Genomic DNA, 13,669 nt, shown 5'->3' on the forward strand with positions numbered 1-13,669 from the left:
GAATCCAAACCTGAACCTATGTGACCTCAGAACCTTCTCAGCCCCTATACTAAACAGTCACATGGACATCATTCCTACCTAAGCCTATCAAGGCTTTCTAATTATCTATCTCAACAAACCTAAATTTTGGGTGGTTTCTTATATTTTGGAGGAGATGGTCCCCTTCCTCTGAATTTCTACAACATTCAAAGACTGTACTATACAATTCAATAGTGAATTATGCTGAGTAATAGTTTTACTATTTTACTAAGTGTTTTACTTAAATCAATCTCCCCAAAGATAAACCATATGACTCTTTGAGGGCAGACATTGTATCTCAGTCCTCTGTATTTAGGACCTTACCCAGTGGAGCACAGATAGGTCAGAATTCAGGGACTAAATGTGAGGCTAACAGCTGCTGCACATAACGGGGACCATACCCTTACCATATGCCAGGCACTGGTCTAAGGATCTTGCGTGCACTATCTTTCTCAGTTCTCATAATAACCGTATAAGGGAGCTATTGTTACTAGTCGCATTTTACATAAGAGGAAAGCCTGGGCACTGAGTTCAAGTAACTGATCCAAGGTCAAACAGCTAGTAGGTGACAGAGCTGCAGTGTAAACCCAGGTGGTCTAGCTTCAAGACCCACACTCTTAATTATTAGGTAAAATGCCTGGGTCCACTGAAAATAAAATTATGTAGTAATGAAGAAGAAAAAGAATGATACAGGGATGATCTCTTCTATCAACAACCAACAGAAGGAACCAAGCAGGGAATGATATAGTTTGGGAAACTCCCTCTCGCTGGAGTATCCCATTCTGCAGCACCTTTCTTAAACTTAATACCTGAAGAAAAATACTTCAATTATTTTTCCTAAAAATCTAAAACTCAGCTCAAAGTCACTGATCAGCAGGGGAAACAAATTTCCTGAAAAGCCAGTGAAATCAGCTCTCAACCAGCCACAACATGGATTAATGCCTCTAACAAAAAGTAGTTTCTTTTGTAGGCGTGAAAGCATGACTAAAAGCAATCTGTTCTGTAGGGTAAATGGAAAATCAGTCCTGAAGCTTCTTGCTTTATTATATCCTTTGGTCCCTTGAAAAACCCCAAATACTCAAACCTTGCTGTTTTTGGTCTGATAAAGGGTACAAGATAGGAAACAGCAGAAGGGTCAACGGCCCTGCAGCAGCACGCTTGAGCTGGAAGCCAGAAGGCTGGACTAGCTGCGGCGGGGTCGGGTGGGGCAGTAACGAGGTGAGTGAGGCTGATGAGAAGGACAGTACCTAGGGACCGCGAGTGTTAAGCTCCAAACACCATTTGTGACAGACTGAGGTACAACATCTCTCTCCACAACCCGTAGGTAGGGACAGATTCACCATCCTCATTTACTCCCCCAGCCCTGCCTCCACCTGTTGAGCGCCATGGTGACTGTAGCTCCTTGTTGCATCTCCTGAGAAGCTGCCACCGCGGCCTCTGCCAATGATGCCACCGCCTGGGTGGCCTCTGATGCTTGCGTTGTCTGGATGGTCATCTCACCTCCCTGTAACGTGGCCCAATTTTGTTCCACCTGAGGCAGAAAGGACATGACAGTAAAGAATCAAAGTCACAAAAGGAGTATAATAAACTGCTACGAGCTAGGCCAATCACACACACATTTTTAAATTACCATGACCTACGATGCACAGGACAGGGTTTTTAGTATGCTATCTTTCGTGTCTAAAAAAGGGGATATTAGAATAATCTATTTGCATTTGCTTATATATGCGCAAAGAAATTCCAAAAGGACACAAAAGAAACCACTGAAAATATTTTCCTCCATGTATGGGGGGTGAGAGGGGAGTTGTGGGAAGAGGTTGGATAGGAGAGAGAAAGCCAGATTTTCCAATGTATACTTTTAAATAATTTTTGAATTATCTGAGCCATATCAATGCATTACCTACTCTTTTGAATTCTTTTGATTAGGTAATATATTACTATGGCTCAGATTAAAATAACTTTGAATAAATCATAACATTCAAAAGTTAGAATTTCTGAACAGACAGTAATTATAATTCTAAAAATATTCAAATGATACCAAAGGATATGCAATGCTAGTATTCTCAACCTTTTGTCCAGATGTGACCACTGTTACCTATTTCTTATGTGTCTTTGCAGGGATATTCTCTCTCTGTGCAAGTATATTTATATACATACACACTCCCTACTTCCCCCCTTTCTACGACCTTGTAAAAAATAAAAATGGCAGCTTATTCTACGTTATCTCTTTGGCCCTTGCTTGTTTCACCCACAATACATGTCCGAAGTGATTCTATTCCAGAACATATAAAACTGTTTCATTCATTCATGACACATAATGATGGCTGCACATTTGCAGTATATAAGCACCCCATGATTTATTTAATCAGCCATCTTTTAATGGGCATTTAAGATGATTCTCGCCTTTTGCTCTTACAAACAGTACTGTGATGAGTATCTTTACATACTATGTTATATATTTTATGGGAGTCTATTTATGGAGTAAATTCCTAGAGGTGGGATTGTATATTAAAGTTATTTTGTATTTTAATTTTTTGATGGAAACTGCCAAATTCAGGAAACTTTTTTTTTTTTTTTAAATGTAGCAAAACCTGCTTTCCTTTTAGTGGAGAGGAATTACGAAGAAACAAAATAAAATATTAAAAAAATAATTTTATCTGGTGAGAGAACAGACTAAAATTTAGTTCTGTGAGATCAGGGACAGGGGTTATCTTGGCATTGGCATTATTAACATTTGAGGCCAGATGAATCCTTGCTGTAAAGGGGGGAGTAAGGGTGTGTGTGTGGGGGAGTTGTCCTGTGCATTCTAAGATGTTTAGCAGCACCCCTGGCTTCTGCCCACTCACTAGATGATAACAGGACCCCCCTAGTCATGACAATTAAAAACATCTCCAGACATTATCAGATGTCTGGGGCAGGGGCTGTACCCTAATTGAGAACCACTGCTTTTAGTATAATGCTCTGCATTTTGAGATTTCTCAGTCCCGAATACCTGTATCTAGCTACTTCAGTCCATTTTGCTCAGTAAGTACAGTTGATCAGTTATTCCCCCTCAAAAACAAAAAGCAGCAGGGGCAGTGAAATCAGTTTCTATTCAAAATCTGGGTGGTAATAAATCAGTGCGCTCAGGTACAGTATCTCCATGGACTGGGGTCTCAGGACATTAGCCGTGCTTGCTGGCGCTCCTGGGGCTCCTGATCACATGGGTCGGGCCCAGAGAGTAGAGAGCTTGTGCTTGCAGGTCAACTTTTTCCCAAAGAAAGTGTCCCAAGCTCAGGAGAGGCAGATATTTAAAGTGCCTCCTGCTTTTCTATTACCATACTGAGACGATGATAGTGCTTCTCAAAATGCTTGTCAAAAGCCTCCCAGAAAATGGGACATTCCTTTGAACTGCCCTAGTACTTGCCCTGAGTCCTCACGGGCAGCGGGCAAGGCCAGCACGCCTCCGGAGCCCATCTCTAAGAGGCGGAGACAGCCCATTTCCTCCCCACAGAGCTGCAAAGTTGCCCACTCAGGAACTCACAAAACTCTGGCTTCCCAAGAATGAATATCGCTTTGATTTCATTACTCTGGCGAGTGTCACTGCAAATGATGCCACTTTTAATGGCAAGTTACACTGCCAATTTGTAGATGGTCTATGATTCCCCTCGAAACACCAACCAGAGCTGGCCAGGCCCTGTCACCTTCTGCCATTAAACAGTCTTCCTCTTTCCAGATCTGCCCCTCTGTATTTTTGCCCATCCCACTGCAGAGCTGGGCCTGTGCGGCTCTCCCAATACTCAGACTCCGTTGGCAGCAATTTAATGTATACACATTTAGTTACAACTGTATTTGTAGCAAAAATGGTATTAGAAAGTTGCCATATACAGTATACTTTAAGGAAGTTAAATTATATGGCATGAAAGATTAATGGATGGTGGCAAAGGGTAGAGAGGAAGTAGGAAGAAGAAGCAGAAGAAGAAATTTCTATTCAGAATAATGGCAGGTGATAAATAAATCACTTGGGTGTTAACATTTCTTTGGAATTTCCTATTCTTCAGTCTCAGTGCTTTAGTTGTATTTGCTTGAGCTCTTGTTGCTCTCCCTTTCCATCTGTTGGGAGCCACTGTGTGGTTATCTATGCCGGATGTCACCATGTCCCAGAGAAAGGGCCCCAAGCCCTAGGAGGGAAAGATATTCAGAGGATGTACAGTTAGCATCAATGCTTTTTTGAGAGACCCACTCCAATGAGGCCCTTCAAACTGTGGTTACTCTATCCCTCTAGCTACAGTGAACCACTGAGGCCCGTCCACACACTCATGGAGCCACACACTGCATGTGCTGTTCCCTTGGATGGGAACACAACTCCCACCCTCGCTTCTAGTCTGACCTCAGGGGAACCTGAAGGAGCCTAGACAACTCCTTCCACTCCCCTGTGGTCCGAGGCTCAGGACCTCTCCTATGTCCCATAGCACCCTGGGCTTGCTTCCTCTGGATCCTTACCTCATTGTCTTTGTGCTATGATGTGTCTTTTCTCTACCACCTACCTGTGTGCTCTCTAAGAGCAAGAGCCGTCTTTATTTTCCTGTGTCTATCAAATCTCAGTAAATGGCACAGGGCTCAGAAAGTGTTTACTGAATGGCAGGATGGAGAACATATTCCTTTATTCATGTTTTCCTGCTTGTACTTCAGCCTACTTATATTTCAGGTACACTGATATTCATTAAAAAAACCATCTAGAATAAGTTGTGCTACCATTACATGTGGAATGGTTCAGCTTAAAATTCATGTCTTCAATTCTTGTTTCTTCTTCTTCTAACAGAACCATATTATGATCAGATACTACTCTATTTCAAAATTTGACTTCTGACACTTAAGTGCAATGAATATCACCACTACCAATTGGTGGACTTATCACACGACAGGATAAATTCTCAAACCCATTTGCCTTTGTAAGTACGCCATCAAAACTGAAATTATTTAAATATTTTGAAATCAAGATAGTTTATTTCATATTATTTTAAAATTCTTTCATTGTTCCTTTTTTCTTAAAGTATTTTCCACGCCCACTGTGGGGCTTGAACTCATGACCCTGAGATCAAGAGTCGCATGCTCTTCTGACTGAGCCAGTCAAGTGCCCCAAAAGTCTCTCTTCTTTTAAAGTTTGTGTATTCATGTGAGAAATCTCTTTACCCAACATGGGGCCCAAACTCACAACGTGGGCCCCGAACTTGCTGAGTCAGCAAGGCACCCCTATTTCCTTGTTCATTTCTAAATGTCTATGTAACTTATAGTGTCTATGTAACTTATAGCATCTTTAATGAGTTTTAAGGTGACTAAAGTTAGAGATTTTTTGTTTCTTTGTAGCTATGGGTAACCCTTGAACAACACAGGTTTGAACTATATGGGTCCCTTTGGGGGGGATTTAAAAAAAAATAAATACAGTGTAGTACTATAAACACTCTTCTCTTCCTTATGTTTTTTAAAATACCATTTTCTTTAGCTTGCTTTATTGTATGAATATAGTGTATAATACATATAACATATAAAACATGTGTTAATTGACTGTGTTATCAGTAAGGCCTCTGATCAATACTAGGCTATAAGTAGTTAAGTTCTAGGGGAATCAAAAAGTTATATGTGAATTTGACTGCAACAGGGGGGTCTGCACCCCTAACTCTCATGTTGTTCAAGGGTCAACTGTACTTAGATTACTGGGTATTCTCAGGACAGAGAGTACTCAAACAGATTTGGGAGACCATATATTACCAGAAGAGACTGGCCCCAATGGTCCTTCTAATAAATTTAACTAAATGTAATTAACTGGATGTTGAGGCAGTGTAGTCTAATGGTAAGAACTCTCACTGGCAAGGTTAGGATAACAAAATGAACTTCTAAACTTCTAAAAGTAGAGGTATCATTTATTTTTGTAAAGTACTTTCTCTTCCTTGTAAGAAAAGATGGTAAATACAAGGCCATAGGATGTTTTTACTGAATCATCTGATACAATGTTTCATTAACTTGATGTGGTCTTATCTGCCCTAAGCAGTGAGATATTTTGAGTAATTCCAGTTCTTAGGGCTCAAAACTGACATGCTAACAACCATGTCAACATCTAGGAGGAATGAGAAGGCAAATAAATCATGCTACAAAATCTAAAACATTTTGTCACTTTCTGAGATAACCTGTGCTGCTTCTCTTCATATCATTTTTGTCTCATTCTAAGTGTGCAAAGAGTTACGTTTTTTAAAAAAAATCTGTATGAATTTGGGTATTTACCAGCAGGCTATTTCTGTCATTCACCCATTCCTACAATAGAGGACTAAAAATGATGTACTAAAATATGCCATAGATAAGTCACTGAGATTTTTTTAAAAATTCTTCATATTTTTCTGTGAACTTCTGAATTAACTGACCACTATATATGTGAAGTTATTTAGTAAAATGGGCTTCAAAGAATTCGTCTCTAGGGATATGTTTAAGAAACAAAGAGCTGCTTTCTTTAAATAGTATCAGGAAACACTTGGTAGGTAGATATGGTTGATAACTTTGATTAAGTCAGAGAGTAAAAAGTCTTGTGAATGTACCCACCACTGTCTTTTCTATCTCTTTCATACGTCAAGTTCTAGTGTTGTCTAGTGTCCTCCAGTTCTAGCGTCTGGGGACTGATGAATTTTTCCTTCAACTGATCCATACTCTTACATGATGCTTATATACTTATAAAAGTAAATATCCTCTTGACTGTCACTTTTCTATACTGTAAAACCAACTGCTGTTCCTGCCTCCAAACTTTCTCAGACTCCCTAGCTGGAAACATTCTCTCCTGAAGGCACAGACCACTTTGCAGCATCTACGGCATGGGCCAGAGTCCATCTATGGAGACACTTTTCTCCCCCACACAGTGGAGAGACAGGAGGAGCATCTGGAGAACAGGGTTCCTGTGTACGCCACTCCACACTTCTAACACGTCAGCACAGCACAGCACAACAGGGGCTCACTTCCTGTTGGCTGACCGGGGAGCCTGGCTGTGTTTCTCTTCAACTCACTAGCCATGAGAACTTTCTCAGTTCTCTCCCTTTCCAGAGTTGTACACATGAAAATGACTTTATGGTGTTCTGAGTGGAAATGCCCCATGGTTGTGAACAAGGGTGAGATCATATTTTTAGCTTTATTTCTAATACTGCTTGTTGACATTTGTTAGCTATTTTTCAAGGGCTATGCCACACTGGTACCTTAGGGGAAAGGCCCACAGTGCCTTAATGAACCCTTTCCTGAACCCCACAAATGGCTTAGGCTTCAGAGCCTGGACAACATTTTCCAAATGCATTACTCAGCTTCAATCCTTTGTGACTCTGGGCAAGTCTTAGTTTTCTTATCTATAAAGTAAAGAATCTATTCTTAATAGGGTCGAGCACTTCACTTACCAAGTGCTCAATTAAGGTTCACTACCTTTAGGTTAACATCCCATAATTACCTTGATTTTGGTAGAGAAGGATTTTCTCATAAAGTCTTTTCAAAGGCATATTTAAAATGTAGTAAATCATGGCCACTGATTTACAAATATTTTTATCCCTCCAAAGAATTCTTTAGTAGCTCCACTCTTAATGATCAAATTTTTTTAATAGAGCCCAATGATTAAATCTTTGGGATTCACAGCATAAAAGTATTACATGGATAATCTCTTTTTATTGTGTATTATATAAAATGCTATATAGCAAATATAAAATTATAAGTTTCTGACAGGTCTATCATGAAGGCCTATGAATTTCAATTATTACAGTTAATATACACGGCATAAGATATTTTGTAAAACTGTCATGGCCTGATGTTTTAAAAAGCTTAAATAAAATAATGCTACAGATGTACTGGCTACCCGATCTTTTTAATCTTCTGGACCCTAACTACTCCCTCACCTATACATTTATGTATTTAAGTCAATGCAGACCAAATCCTCTTTCTTACCTCTCCATCAGCCACTGCAGAATAATTCACTTGGGCAACAGTGACTGTGGTTGGCAATTCGGAAGCATCAGCCAATGTGGCTACTGTTGCCCCTGTACCAACCTAAAGAAAAACACGGAGAGTGATGTGAGTGGATGGATCCTTCTACCTCTCCTTTATTCGGAAGTTAAGATTTATGTAATCCCAAATTCAGCACAGGTAATGATTAATACGCTTTGTAATGTGAAGTGAGTTACTAAAATCGTATCTCAGACACTTACATGAGTTTCAGAATTCTATTTCAACCCAATAAATCAATATTAGAAGCTAGCATATTTCACCACTGGTAACTAGCGTCCATCAACCAACTTTCTACTTTCACCCCGATTTGAATTTTAGAGGTTTCCCATCTACCATCAAGTTGAGTTTTACCTCAGGAGAGGTAATTCCGAAGGGATAGTTCCTGCCCCTGATAGAATGAAACAGTATAAAAGAAGCCATTTTTACAGTGCTTTGTTTTGAAAATGTCCAGAAAAAGCTATCGATGGCCCTGTATTTAACAAATTGCAGACAATTTAAAATCTTATTAAAAAACCAATTTCAGATAGAAAGACTTTGGGGAGCTATAAAAAGTTAATTAAGAGTTTGCATGATGAAAACCTTCTCCAGTCTGAGGCGAAGTGCCCACCGATCTACTTCACAAACCACAATCTGATAACATAGGTTTACTTACCTGGATAAGTGAGACAGTGCCATCAGGGTTACTAAAGGTCTGGACTACGGTCTGTGATGGTACAAGATGGGCTATACTGTGTGTAGTTGTGGCCTGTGTTTGTGTTTGCTGATCTTCAAAAGCATACAAAAGGTCCTCCCGCCCATGCTGTTTATAACAATTTTTAACTATGGTCCGTAGTGCCTGGGTCCATGAAACCTGTCACCAAAAGACCAGACAACCACATTAAAGTCACAAAGAATGTTGGTTATTCAGCCCTACTATGGAATAAGCAGGTACTTATTTATCAAACCAAACCACACCAAGCCGGTACAGAATAAGCTCCCTTAGGGTTATTTCCCTTAGACCTATTGTGGCACAAAGAAATTCAGCATCAAGCATCAAAAATTTCCCACTAGATTCCTTCCTGATCAAAGTCTGGTTTAGCTTTTGGGTTTTATACTCTTCTAACCTGAGGCCAAATCTTAAACTTCTCACAAAAGAAGGTTACTCTTTTGTCAAGAATTTTATATTAAGATTCTCAATAAACTTCCAGGATAACTAAAAAACAATTTGCAGAAAAAGCAAGGGATGACATCTAGTTGAGTCCATCTTTATAATAAAAAAGAAGTATCATTATTAGCAGCCTCAACCAACTTGTCATCTCTTTAATTCTTTATTTATATTTTTCAACAGTGGTTCCTGCTAACTAGAAATAAGGACATTTCTAAGTCTTCAAAGTGCTTAATACTTTTTCTTAACATTTCTTCAGTTCTTCCAAGCACCTCATAATATTAAAACTGCTCCAAAAGGCAAGTAGGCAGAGAGCACAGTAAACTCATGGTCCCAACCCGAGTCTTGATAGAGATGAAGTGATGGAATGGGAAAGGCTATAAATCAGACAACAGCAAACCTCTTTGGGAGACAGGTTTGACTTTCACACATACATTTTTAGACTTTTTTAGCACAAGAAGTGGAATCCCCAAAATTGAGGTAGTTGATTCAGAGTGGAAAAGCAATAGGCTACTCAGGTCTGAGAAACCCTCACCCTCTGCTTTTGCTCTTCTGTGCGGACGTCGCTCCGGACATTCGCCCATGGGATATCTTCAGGCCACCAGATGGGCTTGCAGCTTTCTTTGCCCCAGCCTGGCTTTCCCCGACCCGTGGAGTACTTGAGCATCTCTGGAATAAATGCCCGCAGCTGGGCCTAGAAGACAAGAGTGTGGTCATTAGCAGTCATGAAAAACATCTTGAGATGTGGCTGTGTCTTCCACCAAATTCTTTTTTTTTTTTTTTTAAGATTTTATTTATTTATTTGACAAAGAGACTCAGTGAGAGAGGGAACACAAGCAGGGGGAGTGGGAGAAGGAGAAGCAGGCCTCCTGCAGAGCAAGGAGCCCGATGTGGGGCTCGATCCCAGAACCCTGGGATCATGACCTGAGCTGAAGGCAGACACTTAACAACTGAGCCACCCAGGCGTCCCTCCACTAAATTCTAAGATAATAAAACATAGAGCTTTCCTGGAGGGTCTCAGAGAATTCCAAGATGTGACTGATGAGAACCCATTGTTTTCCACAGAATACCTAGCTCCATGGGGGGCTGAGAATTATACATATGTCGGTGAGGCATGCCCTAAGCTGTATTTCAATGACTTGGCCCTAGAAGATCAAGAATATCAGCCACCAACTGTGATTTCTTCCTAAGATACTGTATGGATGCTATTTCCCTCATTTCCCTTCTACAATCTTCCACACATTTAAGGTGTCAAACAAAGCCGATGTGTTTTCAACATTGTTCTGGAGGTAGTGAGCAGGGCAAGCAGATCAGAGAAATAAAAGGTGAGGAGCGTAGAATCACCACTATTTGTAGATGATACGACCATGCATCTGGAAACCCCAGAGAATCATATGAAAAACTACCATAAACAGTAAGAGCATTCAGGAAGGTGGCTGGTTACAAATGGGAAGTAGGCTCTACTTCAGAAAAAGAGAAAATAACCCTAAAGCTTTTCCAGAAAGTTTCTGGTATGCTAGGCCCATGTCTGAGTCAGACATACCTACACAGTGATCTTAAACACACTGTGGACTTCATCCAGATTTATTTCACAAATCGAATCCAGACCAGGCATGGTGTTAAACCAGAGACAACTGCCATTCTCCTGGCACAGTAACCACACTAAGCATGTGCGTTGGAGGGGAAGGGGAGCTTACTTTGTGAATACTCTTAATTGCTGACGATGATTTTTGGCAAGAGAAGCAGTTTATCAAGTTATAATGTTCCTCCCCGAACCTACTGCTTTCCTTTTAACCTCTGCAACACTCCAGAGAGAAGCAGCACCCTCCAACTAAGGACACATCCACACTGCCCCAACAGCTCAAGACTAAAAGGAGAAGACAATTTTAGCAATGGGTCATACCCAAGGACATGAGCTTGTAGCGATAAAAGAGAAAAAGAAGCCAGAAATGGGAATGGTCAAGTATTAATGGGAGAATGAATGCAGCACCACTTCTGTATTCAAGAGCCTACTGAGGTATCAGGTATTCTTATTTGAATATTATTTCACCAGAAGCTGACACCAATTATTATATAATAGGAAATCATGAACCCAAATCAGTAAAGCTTCCCAGAACAAGGAGAGCTCTGGTTGACTGTGTTTACATCCTCAACCCTTTCACCTCCCCAAGTCTGCCTCTCCCAGACAGTCTCCTGCCTACAGGATATGATATAATACACTCCATATATATTTGGCTCTGCGGCATCGAGCAGTAGGCTAATAGAAAGTATCCATTTGCAAACCCAGGCTATCAGCTTGCTCATGAGGTCACTCCTCCAGTTATTTTAAGAAAGTGCATCTCAAAGTCATTTTCCCCTTTATTCTGCTTTTCTGGGACTCCGTTTTTTTCTTGCCTCAGATACAGAGAGAAGGAAAAGGCTTAACCCTCACACACAATATTTGCTTTTCTTCAAGGGTGGAAAAAGGAAAAAAACAACAATGGCTTTCTCAGATGCCAAATAAACTGATATCACACACTTTCATGAGTATCTCTTTTCTTTTAAACCCAACAGCACTCTCCAAAAGGAGAGTTCTGTATATCCAGACCTGGCAGTCTGGAGATAACGATGTACAGCTCAAGAGCTCTAAATTAACATAAGACTACAGAGTTCAGAAACACGCCATCAGAAACACTTGGCGGACAGAGACCACTCCAGTCCCACCTGGAACTCCATACATTCTCCGATTCTGACAACTTTCAGCTTTTGATCCCGCACCCATTCCCATCATAGTTTCCCACACCCCTCAGCTCTGGGTCACCCTGGCACCTGGTGATAGACACCTTCCATCCTGTCTTGCTTTTTGGCTCTCTCCCATCAGGCTTTCACTGGGTTGCAAGGACTCACAGGTTATAGGAAGTGTGGGCAGAGCACCGACCTATGCACTTAAAACCCTCCTCTGCCTTCTCTCCATCCACCTGTCTTAGTATTTGCTAGTAGAACCCCACTTTCATTCCCTAGACAGCCAAGCTCAAAATCTCAGTCAGCTTTACCTCTTTCCTTCCACACCCACCTAGCTACTCACTGCAAGTTCAATTCTTTCTTCTTTGAAATGTCTGTGCTCTCCATCCCTTCTTCTCCATACCCACCTCATCCCCATTCCTAGCCCAAGGCTAGTGCATCCTTCTAGTTGGTTTGAGGAACAACACGTTCTCCCCTTTCTTCCACATCCCATGCATCCCTGACGGGCAGGTTTTCCTAAGTGTTAACTTTTTTTTTTTTTTAAAGATTTTATTTATTTATTTGACAGAGAGAAATCACAAGTAGATGGAGAGGTAGGCAGAGAGAGAGAGGGAAGCAGGCTCTCTGCTGAGCATAGAGCCCGATGCGGGACTCGATCCCAGGACTCTGAGATCATGACCTGAGCCGAAGGCAGTGGCTTAACCCACTGAGCCACCCAGGCGCCCCCTAAGTGTTAACTTTTAAACGGCTTCTCACTCCTAGCAACCAAACTAGACTCCTCTGTCTAGCTCTTCCAGCACAATCCGGCCTCCCAGCACACTCAGTTCCTGCTAATTGACAACAGGCAGCCTTGGTCCTATTTGGGTGAGTCTCTGTACTATCTTAAGAACTAAACTCATTCCTGCATCTATGCCTTTCAATTTGTTCCCCTTACTGGAGTACCTTCTCAAGCTACCACTCCAATGCCGACACTCATTCCTTATTTGCCCAGCAAATCCCACATTCTTTGTGAAATATTTCCTGACTACTTCTCGAGTCAACTTCTTGTCAATCAGTAATAAGAACACAAGCTCTAGACTCAGAGAGCTGGCTCTGAACCCCAGCCCCCTCTGAATCTTAATGTTCTCAACTGCAAAATGATAATGTAAATATACAGGTCAATTCAAAGGATCAGAGATAGTGGGGATATACACATGTTGCATTGACTTAACAGCAGTTTTATTATTACTTCAGTCATCGGCTCTTTTCTTAAATTCAAAGAAAAAGTCAATGTTCTGAAACAGTTTTCTAGTACTAAACACACCATGATGTATGGAAAGGCATTTATCCTCCATTTTTCATGTCCGGTATGGTGGGTATGGTGGAAAAGGCAGAAGGAAGCAGAAGAATGAGTTTATATGTATCATGTAAACATGGTTGAAGATCAGAAATAAAGAATGCTGGAATCAAAAAGTGACCATCAGGGCCAATTCCGTGTCCTGAGGAAGCAAGCTGTTACCAGCACACCACAATGCACAGATGGCTCAGGTGATTTGCTCTGTGGGATCTTGGAGCACTTTAAAAAAAAAAGTGTACAAGCAGATTACGAATGAAAGTCATCAGAAAATGGGACTCAAGTGTAATCATTAATTAGAAGAGAGAACTGGAACTAGGCAGCCTGTCAGAGATGTTCCATGTGCTAGAAATCTCTGGATGGGAAATGTCTCAAAGTCTTTGAGAAGAGAGTAGGAGAAACAAACAACAGATGGGGAAGGTTGCAACCACAGGCAAAACTCCATCAGAAAT

At 41.0% G+C, this 13,669-nt stretch overlaps 1 protein-coding gene across 9 annotated transcripts in view; it reads right to left on the bottom strand.

Annotated features, from left to right (window-relative positions):
* The window catches only part of NRF1 (nuclear respiratory factor 1), a 151,396-nt gene that overhangs the window by 37,511 nt on the left and 100,216 nt on the right, over nt 1–13,669 (bottom strand). For 8 of the 9 annotated variants that reach the window (XR_009403752.1, XR_009403753.1, XM_059396412.1 and 5 more), the window contains exons 6-10: nt 9,699–9,857; nt 8,672–8,869; nt 7,960–8,061; nt 4,020–4,178; nt 1,392–1,549 (exon numbers count right to left, since the gene is read on the bottom strand). Coding sequence is in view for 7 of the 9 variants with exons in the window: in XM_059396412.1 (XP_059252395.1) it covers nt 1,392–1,549; nt 4,020–4,178; nt 7,960–8,061; nt 8,672–8,869; nt 9,699–9,857 (776 nt within the window). In the remaining 2 variants the exon portion in view is untranslated. The remainder of the gene's footprint in view (nt 1–1,391; nt 1,550–4,019; nt 4,179–7,959; nt 8,062–8,671; nt 8,870–9,698; nt 9,858–13,669) is intronic. The other variant, XM_059396417.1, reaches the window with a different exon arrangement.

Source organism: Mustela nigripes, chromosome 4 (assembly GCF_022355385.1).
Source record: "Mustela nigripes isolate SB6536 chromosome 4, MUSNIG.SB6536, whole genome shotgun sequence".
In the NCBI taxonomy this organism is placed as follows: Eukaryota; Metazoa; Chordata; class Mammalia; order Carnivora; family Mustelidae; genus Mustela; species Mustela nigripes.